General features: G+C 35.3%; 1 protein-coding gene across 1 annotated transcript; it reads right to left on the bottom strand.

Moving 5' to 3' along the window:
• Nucleotides 1–1,258: 1,258 nt before the first annotated feature.
• Nucleotides 1,259–10,899, bottom strand: LOC127436618 (sialic acid-binding Ig-like lectin 14). Its single transcript, XM_051690867.1, has 8 exons — nt 10,885–10,899; nt 6,083–6,137; nt 4,663–5,028; nt 3,465–3,785; nt 3,035–3,334; nt 2,711–2,798; nt 1,923–1,989; nt 1,259–1,761 (listed from the first exon to the last, which is right to left on the bottom strand). Exons 1-8 carry the CDS (start codon nt 10,897–10,899, stop codon nt 1,324–1,326), a joined length of 1,650 nt encoding a protein of 549 aa, XP_051546827.1. The 3' UTR covers nt 1,259–1,323.
• Between the last annotated feature and the right edge of the window lie 988 nt (nt 10,900–11,887).

Below are 11,887 nucleotides of genomic sequence, written 5' to 3'. Positions count from 1 at the left end.
CTTTGATTGACAGTTTATGACAGTAAAAAACATGTTCATTTCTCAAGAGTTGTTAAACCATTTTATTTTTGTAATAGATAGAAAGATATATAAACAGACAGACAGACAGAAAAGTAATTCCTGTTTTTTGCAGCAGTTGATAATAAAGTGAGTGATCATACAAAGAGGCAGATATTCACTAAAATAAAAAATAATAAAAACAAGTAAAAAAAAATACCATTTCAAAACTAAAGAAATATTAAAACTTATCTGATGAATGATAGGAAAAATACTATTTTATGGAAATAATTAAATTTTTCAAAACAACCAAGTGCGTGTTATTTACATTCTTAATCTTTCAAGCAGTGTTTATACACCAATCAGCCACAACATTAAAACCACCTGCCTAATATTGTGTAGGTCACCCTCGTGCCGCCAAAACTGCGCCAACCCGCATTTCAGAATAGCATTCTGAGATTATATTCTTCTCACCACAATTGTACAGAGTGGTTATCTGAGTTACCGTAGACTTTGTCAATTCAAACCAGTCTGGTCATTCTCTGTTGACCTCTCTCATCAACAAGGCATTTCCATCCACAGAACTGCCGCTCACTGGATGTTTTTTGTTTTTGGCACCATTCTGAGTAAATTCTAGAGACTGTTGTGTGTGAAAATCCCAGGAGATTAGCAGTTACAGAAATACTCAAACCAGCCCGTCTGGCACCAGCAATCACTGAGATCAAATTTTTTCCCCATTCTGATGGTTGATGTGAACATTAACTGAAGCTCCTGACATGTTTATACATGATTATATGCACTGCACTGCTGCCACATGATTGGCTGATTAGATAATCACATGGATGATTGTTGGTGCCAGATGGGCTGGTTTGAGTATTTCTGTAACTGCTGATCTTCTGGGATTTTCACACACATCAGTCTCTAGAATTTACTCAGAATGGTGCCAAAAACAAAAACATCCAGTGAGCGGCAGTTCTTTGGATGGAAATGCCTTGTTGATGAGAGAGGTCAACAGAGAATGGCCAGACTGGTTTGAATTGACAAAGTCTATGTTAACTCAGATAAACACTCTGTACAATTGCGGTGAGAAGAATATAATCTCAGAATGCTATTCTGAGATGCGGGTTGGCGCTGTTTTGGCGGCATGAAGGGGTCCTACACAATATTAGGCAGGTGATTTTAATGTTGTGGATGATCACTGTATGTATATATATATATATATATATATATATATATATATATATATATATATACATTTCCCAATATTTCTTTTGCAGAAAACAAATAATAGAGGATTGGCTAAACCTTATATAGGTCCCCAGTTCTCTATGGGTTGCAACGTTTAACTTGTGCATAAAGCTGAGAAGCTTCGCCGGAGTTTGTGAGCAACTCTTCATTAGATTGCTTTGACTTTACTTCTCTTGTATTCATGATCACCTGTTCTTGTCTTGCTCCTGAAAACACTCCTTTTGCCTGCACTCCACTTGTCTTTATTTCCCTCTCTAGTATGTTTTGATCTCTCTGGGGATCTACCTTATCACCTCCCATAGAGCTCTTTGTCACTCCTGTAGGATGAAGGACTGCAGCATAGTCAGCAGCAAGTGAGGAGTCGCACCTGATTTCACACGAAGCTAGGATGGTGTTCGTAAAGTCAGTGGAGGAATTATGGAGAGATTCTGGACAATTCAATGTGGAGGCTCCAACAGGTGTAAGCATGAGTTTATTGGCATAAATAGTCTCTTCTTCATTCTCCTCTGAACCAGCCTAATGGTTTTATAAATATAAATCAGTCTTGGAAAGCACCAGTTTAACTCTACATTTGTTTTTGTTAATAAAAAGTGTATTCAAGTCTGTTTACTAGTGTAGTTTGAGTAAGATACTGTATGTGTTTGAGATTAAAAAAAATGTTGTGGGTTGTAACTCACTTCATCAGTTAAAACGACTCGCAAAGTACCTTCTCCTCTAGTTTGTGAAGGTTTTCTATTCCCCCTTCTGAAAAACATGAGTTAATATTAAAGTAATTTCAATACTACAGTAGCTTCTCAGATAGCAAAATCAATCAGACAGGACTGGGTAATATAATCAAAAATGGGACAGATGGTATTTCCACTGGCTGCAAAAAGAATTTGGACACTTAAGCCACACTTAAGAAGTGTATAAATGTCCAAATTTTGAACAAAGTAACATCTGTTAAATATTATGCTTGAAATTTTCTCAGAACTGCACTATTCTGAGCCATTTTTGCAATTCCTGTTATTCAACCAATCCAATTATTATTTTAATGGATATATGAAGTCAGTTCCTTTTAAGTTCACACGCATAAGGACATGTTTCACTAACGTTTGACAAGCAGAAAGTGTGCAAATACTTTTTGTCTTCATTTTGAATAGTATATCTATTGCTTATATTGTTAAAATTTACACCAAGCAAACTTAAGTTTTTTAAATGTTTTGCTTGAAACATGCTTGTGTTGTATTTATTTAAAATAAATTGATCTTGGTTTAATATCTAATTCAGTGACATTCATACATTTTTAAGTATAGCTGCAATTTACGTCTGTGGGGCACTGTACATGACTAAAGCACATTCTTGATTTTATTGAACATTAGTAACATTTTATACAGTTCTGCATTAATGATTACTGCATTTCACACTCGATGCAACTTATAAAGTTTTATTTAAATATTTCCTTCCCCATATATCATGCACTTACCGTGCATAGATATGTGTAATGCCACACCAGATCATGACCACTAAAACCCCAACAGCAGCTCCAATCAGCACAGACAAATTATTGATACCTAAAAAAAGAATAAATTAGTGTTTGGAAAGTCACTGATGCAGCATTTATCCAAATAAGTAAGTGCTTTCTTTGATATCAAGATCAACCACAAATGCCACAATGTTTATGAGGGAGTCATAGATTTAAAAAAAAACAGCATTTTTATTTATTTATTATTATTTATTTTTTTAGTTTGAAAAATTTCAGTCAATGCTTTTTGCATTTTGTCTTTGAAGATCACAGAGCTAAACTCACCTGTTGACTCTTGAGCATAGAAAAGCCATTGGAACAGTTGTGTGGCAGTGCCATGAGTGTTGGTGGTGACACACTGCACGGTGGATGTGTGTGTGAGTGAGTGATGTAGAGTGATGAAGCTCCTCAAGACTGTGCTGCTCAATCGCTCTTCACTGATGGATGAGTTTGTAGAGTTAGTGACAGGACGTCCAGACAGATGCCACTCCAGTTTAGGAGAGGGGTTCCCATCAACCTCACACAAACACACATCAGTTACATCAGTTCTGTTACAGCTGGATGAGAGAGAGATTTTAGGGGCATCTGAACGTGAGAGAGAAATGGAATGTAAGAGGGAATGATAATATGAAATATTGTAGTTGGAGCACTTATGTTTTGAGGGAGAAAAGATATATCAAAATCTATTTGAAACTGATAGAAAAAAAATCCCTACATGTAACATGTAATGTGAGGTTGCTGTGTGCTGTTTTGTTGTCATTCTGTAGCTGGTAGGTGACAGTGCAGGTGAAAGTGATTGTGTGTTGAAGGTGAGTAGCAGTGAAGTTGAGATGAGAGATGAGTTCAGTTTGACTCTGCTGCTCCTCTAGACTGAAGGGGAGTCTGGGAGTGGAGCTCCATGTGAGAGTTGCTGGAGGAGAGGAGCAGAGAGTCTCAGCAGAGCAGGACAGACTCACAGAGCTCCCCTCCAACACCTGCTGACTCTGCACCTCCTTCTGATCCACATACAACTTCACTGTGGGGTTATGAGGAGAGTCTGAAATATACAGAGATATGTTGCATATATGACTGATACCGGTCAACAGTTTTGGCACATTTCATGCTTTATTGTTACTGTTTTTCACATTTTAGAATAATAGTTAAGCCATCAATTATGAAATAACACAAAGGGAAAAGTGAAAAGTGACGTTTAAAAATATATATATATATATTTCTTATATTTAGCTTCTTCAAAGTAGCCATTCTTTGCCTAGATCAAAGCTCTGAGCATTCTCGCCTTCATGAGATGACACCTAGTATGTTTTTTAAACAGTATTAAAGGAGTTCCCATGTAAGTTATTTTTACAGAAACTCTTGCACTGGCATCATTTTTATTCTACTAATTTCAAGTATTTAAGCATTAGCCTTCAGATCAAAAGGTTTTTTAAGATCATGAGAAACATCCAAACTTAGAGCCTGGTCAAATTCAACCAATTAAATAAATCACTATTTCAGATAATGATGGAATACATAACAGATGTTATTATACTGTACTAGTTTACAATTAGTAATTTTCAATAATTTGATCTAATGAAATCTCTCACTGATAACATCTACTGCAACCGAGGTTTTTTTGTATGGCCATTTCAGTCCATCATTACCGTCAATCCTGAAGAAAAAAATGCCACTGTGACTTGAATCAACATTATAAAAGACAGTGGTGCAGTCCTTGGCTTTTAATTTTACAGTTATATTCCCTTTAATTATGTGATTACTGCTGCTGGAGTTAAACACTACACACTGTGGCACATCAGGGAGAATCTTTCTAAGATTGAGTAAAATGACAATGATGTGATGAGTAATAGTTTTAGACTTTTCTAAACATTCTTTCAACATGTTAAATATTTTAGTTAATCAAGACAGAAGTCACTCACCAATGACATTTATAGCAACAGAGGCTGTTTTGTAGGTATATTTCAGTCCACCATTACCCTCAATCCTGAAGTAATATTTTCCATTGTGATTTGAACTAACGTCATAAAAGATAGTGGTGCAGTCCTTCTCATGTAATTTTCCAGATATATTTCCTCTAATAATGGGATTGGGATTCGCTATACTAGAGTTAAATGCTATTTTCTTCTTGCCATGTCCATCTTTATACCACACTCCTGTAGCACTCTCAGTGAGGTCTTTGTCAAGTGTGTTATTGATCTCAAATGTACACTTAATGATCACACTACATCCATTCAGAGCTTCAATCTTCTCTGGGAGACTGATGCTGAACTCCCTACACCAAACACCTAAAATACAAACATACAATGGAGTGAAGAATTCAATCACACCAACACATTTTTGCACTCGTAAGCACACAAAATGCTACACGTTAATTTTTGTTGTTACTTCCAAAGAACATTCAGTTACACTTGTTTCATTTTTAAGAAGGAAACATGAGCAGGACACCAGCAACAGTGAAATCTACCTAACATAAAGATACCCAAGTACAAAGTTATTTTCATTGTTTAAATAAAGTATAAAAATATTACTAAATGTATAAAATATGTATTAAAAATATTACAATTATTTAAGTAGCTTATCTGAAAGAGATAGTTTACCCAGAAATGAAAATTCAGCCATTATTTACTCATGCTCATGTTGTTCCAAAACCAAACTAGCCTCATAGAATGAACAGTACTATAACTACATTTTTGCAAACTGACTTTTACGTGCAGCGTTCTACGTTTTGCCACAGATTCCTGCTGAAATTAACACTAGAGGCGATACAACAACTGTGAATTTTATTCACTTTCTCACAAGTCATGACTACAATGGCTGATTATGACTTTATAAACACTTTTTCACTCTTTTTTTACACACTATGATTGTTGGCAGTGTTGGGTGTAATGCATGACTAAGTAATGAATTACTGTAATTAAATGACTTTTTCAGTGAAAAAAGTAAAGTTATTACTCTTAATTTTTAAGTAATTTAAATACAGTTACTTCTGATGTAATTGTGTTAAATACTTTATAGACTATTAAACAATTCTATAGAAAACAATAGTGAATTTAAAATCAAAATGTAACGTCTAATGTTAAAATGTATGTTTTCTAATTTAACGCTGGCCCCTTAAATTCTTTGGCCAGTTCATGAATAATTTAGTTTAGAATTAAAAGAACAATTTCATGCCTATCCTTGTATTTATCATCTGGTCGAGGTTGATAAGGGTTTTAGAAAGAAATTAGTAATAAGTAATGCAATTACTTTTCAGACAGAGTAATTAGTACAGTAGTCTAATTATACTGTAGAAGATGTAATTAGTAGTTAGTAATTAATTACTTTTTTAGAGTAACTTACCCAACACTGATTGTTGGACATTGGACAGTGAAGTATGCGGCTCTTGCCAAGCCACCTACACAAGCTGACACGTGAGACGAAAATGTGAAAGAAGCGACACAAAATGATGTGGTTTTTTTCAGAACATGCGCTTTTCGTGTCACATTTGCTTTTAGAACATTATCTGCTTGGTTTGCTGTAGGTGGTGGTTAAGGGTAAGTATGTCTGTTTTGTTTACCCCTGATTTGCTTTTAGATCACTATTAGTTAGGTTTAGGTTAAAGTTTTAGGTTAGGTATGTAAGTTTTACTCTTTAAAACCTCCATCTAATATTCACCTTAACAACCTTATTACATACCTTATTCTGATTACAACATAATTTCACTTGCTTTTGGCACCAACACTGGACATTTCTCTGGTAAACTGCAGCGAAGCGTGTAATGAATCACATCATTTCGCTTTGCAAAAATGTTGCCACGGTCACTTAATGTTCATGAGATCAGGCTGTCCAAAACTGTATGACTTTCCTATTGTGGAGCACTAAAGGAGATGTTAGGCATCACTATCAACTACCATTAAAGCAACAGGGATATTCTTCAAAATGTTTCCTTTTGTGTTCTGCAAGAGAAGTAGTCAAAAGGGTTTGGAACGACATGAGAGTGAGTAACAGACATAACATTCATTTAATGAACTACTCCTTTGTGTTCTACCAAACAAGCACAAGTACTGCACAAGTGTTAACTGCTGATCCTCTTATGATGATCCATATTGCGTGTAATCACATGACACTTATCTTGGGCACACTTTGATCTACATAATGTGGAGTTGAGCATTGATATTTCTAAAACCTTGTCTTACTAAAGTCACAGTATTACTTCTTACGTTATTCAGGTTAATAACTACTCGACCAGACATGCAATTTTCACGTTTGGCAATATTTCCGCATTTTTCTTGTGCTATTGGAGAAACAGCAACATTATTCATACTCTTTTTTTCACTAATTTTTACATTAGTTTCACAGTTGTCATGTCACACTGAGCATATCACACTTTTCTTGGTAAAAAAAAAAAAAAAATAAAATAGAAACTGATGACAGGGGAGGGGGGCAACTAACCTTGTAATATAATACTGAAAATAATGATTTTCTTTGCTGTATCCATCTCCTCATTTGAAGAAGGTTGATCCTTTCAAGGAACACATTTGTAAACATGCATAAATTGTGAAAATCCCTCAAAGTCCCTCAAAGAAATGCAATTCATCCTTTTGGAATTATATTTAACAAACAAATGTTTAATTATAATGTCATAGTAAGCATCTAAATGATCATCAGACTGATTATCAACTGATCAAATTGAACTTCACTTCTAAAGTAGCATAGAAAGTAACAGATTAACAGAATTTATAACTCTCTTACCAGAAATGAGAAAAGGGGTCTATCCGGTTCAATATTTTTGTTGAAAGCAGATCATTAAAATTTCACATTTATGATCTCTGTAAGTGCTGATAATTTGAGACTTGAGTAAAACTGTACTGTGTGAACAGAATCACACCTAACTCACTATAGTGAGGGATGTCAGATGTACTTGTTATTTACAGTACTTCCTGTATAAGCATGAACATATATGTAGAACAAAAGAACAAAATTATGCAAATTATGTTTAAACATGAAAAAGTCAAAGAAAACCTTAGCTTGTTTGCAAAGTGTTTTTTTGTTTTTTTGTTTGTTTGTTTTTGTTTTTTGACTGTACAGCTATTCGTTCAATAAATAAATAAATAATCAACTGTACATTTCTTTAAAATTGAAGTAATAATTGATCTTTATTATGACACCTTTTTAGACAGTATACCCCAGAGACACAAAATACAAAATGCTAATGCTCAATATCAGATCTATCTATCTAATTCTTATTCTTAATTGTTGTATTAATTAATACTCCACAAAGTGGGGAAATAGAGAAATACAGATCACTTACACTATGAAACTGAAATAAAGTGATTATGTTAGGCTGTGGATAATGTCAGTGCAATACTTACTAATTATTCATAATCAATTATTAATACATTAGTTGTAGAGTGTAATAAATGAATGAAATGTTAAAGAGCTGAGTTGATAAAATGCACAACCAAGTGTCTTGGGCTAATATTGTTGCAGAAATGATGTACTGTTCTGTGAACTTTGACACATTTACGCCTTATTGTTGATACTTTTAAAAATAAATATGAGGGTTTCAATTCCTGCCCACTATCGCACATTGAGAAGAGCAATGTAATAAACAATATTCACACTTGTTTCCTTCTGTTTCAAAAAGTATATAAACCAAAAGCAACTGATACAATCTATTTGTGCAGAAAGGCAATGAGTTTGGTATACAGTATAAATCATTTCTGGAATCATTGAGAAAAATCTTTAGAAAAGCACACACACATATACAGTGATATATATATATATATATATATATATATATATATATATATATATATATATATATATATATATACACACACACACACACACACACACACACACACACATTAGGGGTGTAACGGTACACAGAAGTCACGGTTCGGTACGTACCTCGGTTTTGGGGTCACGGTTCAATACGAGTTCGGTACAACGGGAAAAAGCAACAAATCCCAAATGCTAGGTTTCTTTTCATTTATTTTGAACAGACAGTAGTGCAAATTACAGTTTGTTCCACCTAGGGTAGTGGAAGCATAGAATTGTCCAAAATGTCTTGGTAAGCTGAGGCATTAACATTTCGGAAAATTCTATGCTTCAAACTTTGTGGAAACAATTTGGGGAAGGCCCTTTTCTGTTCCAGCATGACTGTGCCCCAGTGCACAAAACAAGGTCCATAAAGGCATGGTTGGATGAGTTTGGTGTGGAAGAACTTGACTGGCCCGCACAGAGTCCTGACCTCAACCCTATCGAACACCTTTGGGATGAACTAGAACGGAGAATGCGAGCCAGGCCCTCTCATCCAACATCAGTGTCTGACCTCACAAATGCTCTTCTGGAAGAATGGTCAAAAATTCCAACAGACACACTCCAAAATCTTGTAGAAAGCCTTCCCAGAAGAGTGGAAGCTGTTATAGCTGCAAAGGGGGGACCAACTCGATATTAATGCCCATGGATTTAGAATGGGATGTCATAAAAGCTGCTGTAGGTGTAATGTGTAGGTGTCCCAATACTTTTGTTCATATGGTGTATATTTCTTGAGAAGGAGTATGAGTACTTTTTCCATTTAAATTGAGCTTTTATTTTGAAGTGTTTCTATGTTGTTTTGAAGGTAGCTTCTCAACTCCGGAAAAGCAACTCGCTACGTGACCCAATGTAATTATTAAACCACAAAAGGCTGCTATTTAATTAATAAATATGAAGTCTGTATGTGCCTTGCACTACAAAGTGAACTAGCGCTCTGCTCACTGTCAGCTGTTACAAACATAGCGCGTAATGCTCATGATTGTGTTTTCTGTGTATGAGCCAAGGAGCTTTAAATGCAGCTGGCGTCAGCACAACATTGGCTCCACACATCCATGGGTGCTCACATTTAAAGCGTGCAGCACATGCAAACTATATATTTATCTCATTAAATCACATCCTTTGCTGTTTAATAATCACATTAGAACATAACATCATTTTAATTTGTGCACTGAAAGTTTACGCAATGACATTGATACATCAGATTGTATCTGAGCATTTAGTACATGAGCGTGGTATCGGGACGTCCCTAATAGTAACTATAAGCAGGGCTGTCCCATGGCATAGGTGACATAGGCTGTTGCCTAGGACGCAAAAGGAGAAGAGGGTGCCACACAAGTGGATTTTTATTTTTTTTTTGTCAGAAGTGCGGCCTCTTTTGACGACTGTGTGCCTCTCTACCCCTGTGTTGAACGAAATGTGCCACTAACACCAATATTCTGGCTGAGAGAGGCTCAGAGCGTGCACTCTTTCAAAGCACTTTTTTTACTCACTCTCTCTCTCTCTCTCTCTCTCTTTCTCTCTCCCTCGCTTGCTCATTCTCTGTGCACACGCGCTGTATATGTGTGCATGTGAGAAAGATCGACAGATTGCTCAGCAACATAAGTACACTTAAAAGTACGTTCCTCAACTATGTAAATTATGAAATAGAACAGCTGTTTCATCAGACTTGCGCTTGCCACACACTGTCATTTTATACTGAAAATGTTGACTATATCAAGACAATATCAAATATACTATGTATTAGGAAAATTTAAACATAATATGACTGATAAAAATAGACCATGATTGAAATTTTACAACTGGGTCCGTCAAATAATTGGGGTGCAACCTCTGTATGTGACCTGTAAAGCTGGCACTTGCGTATCGATGGAAAAAATTATAATCAGAAAATATTTTTTGGGGTTGAGATGTGTTGCATAATAACTCAACTACCATTTCTACAAGACTAATGCTAAAAAGACAACTGACTTGACCATTTTAAAAGCATTTATTTAGGTTATCAGATACTTAATAGAAAACAAAAGGCTGACTCTTTTATAAAAAACAAAAGACCCTTATTCAATATTTCAATATTACAGCAGTTGTTAAAGGTACACTATGGATAATTTCTCTTTTTTCTTCATTAAAAACTAAAATAAATAAATAAATAAACATTTGAGCCAGTACATAAAATCTATGTGTTCAAAACTGTGAGTCACTACAGTAAGCATACAATAGTGATTTTACATTCCGTGCTGTCAGTTTTGGTGGGAAATTATAGTTTCCGTCATGTGTCCTTTCTATTCACATCATGTCTGTAAACAAAGAAAAGATGGTCTGGAAGCAGATAGGATGCTTACTTGCTCAGACGACATGTTTTTCGGATTAACACCTTTTAGAGCTTTTGATCTATCAGGAAATGTATTTAGCTGTGCTGATTAATTGTGCAGAACATGTTAAACTTGAGCATATACTGGGATTATCAGAAGAAATTAATAGTAGCGTAATATTTAGCACAAAAAAAGAGAGAGAGAGAGAGAGAGAGAGAACTGGTTATTGTATTACTCTCTTGAATTAAAAAGATGGGCATGATACGTCTTAAAATGCGGGGCTGCTTTTTTCCTAACCAAAAGAAAACAAGATGATTTATTTTTCACTTGGCTGCATAATTTCTTGAGAAAAACATCCATCAATACATTCACAGTTATTGGAGGTTGTAAGGTGCTTCTTTTCATTTTCTGATTTCTTCCCACTGACTAACGACTTCAGACACGGAGAACTTTTTAAACAACAACAGTTAAAGTGCTCACCGACAGTGCAGATTCACTGGCTTTTTACCAGCATGGCAATTCACAGTGGACAACTTTAATCTGGGGTTATATTTTCAGGGTATTTTATAGAAGATAAAAGACACAGTAATCTTTATTGGTGCAGGAATGCGCAGTCCGGAAAGAAATACTGATATGACCATTTCAGACTAAACAGATTAAAATCAATGAGAAGCTCTGGTAATTATTACATTGCCCCACATCCCCGTGTAAAACTAACTGCTATTTAATTACCTTGATCTGTGCTGTTCGATGCTATTATCATTAAGAGCAATAAACCTTAAACCTTTTATTTTGGGTGTGTCATTTACCCCATTCCTCACCAAAGTGGGGGTGCCAGGTAACTGTATATGTTCTGGCCTCATTCTGAGTCTGAAAACAAAAACACTCATACAGATCATCATCGTCATAGTCTTTACTGTGCTGATACATATTAATAATATAAGAGACTCACCTTCAGCTTGGTGAACAATCTGGGGAAAAAAAAAAGGTTTCAGGCCAAGGACCCCATGGTATGTAGAGAGACGGAGCAGGG

The sequence above is a fragment of the Myxocyprinus asiaticus genome, chromosome 47 (genome assembly GCF_019703515.2).
Source record: "Myxocyprinus asiaticus isolate MX2 ecotype Aquarium Trade chromosome 47, UBuf_Myxa_2, whole genome shotgun sequence".
Taxonomy (NCBI): domain Eukaryota; kingdom Metazoa; phylum Chordata; class Actinopteri; order Cypriniformes; family Catostomidae; genus Myxocyprinus; species Myxocyprinus asiaticus.
The sequence above is the reverse complement of the archived record's forward strand: the minus strand, read 5'-3'. Positions and strand labels throughout refer to the sequence as shown.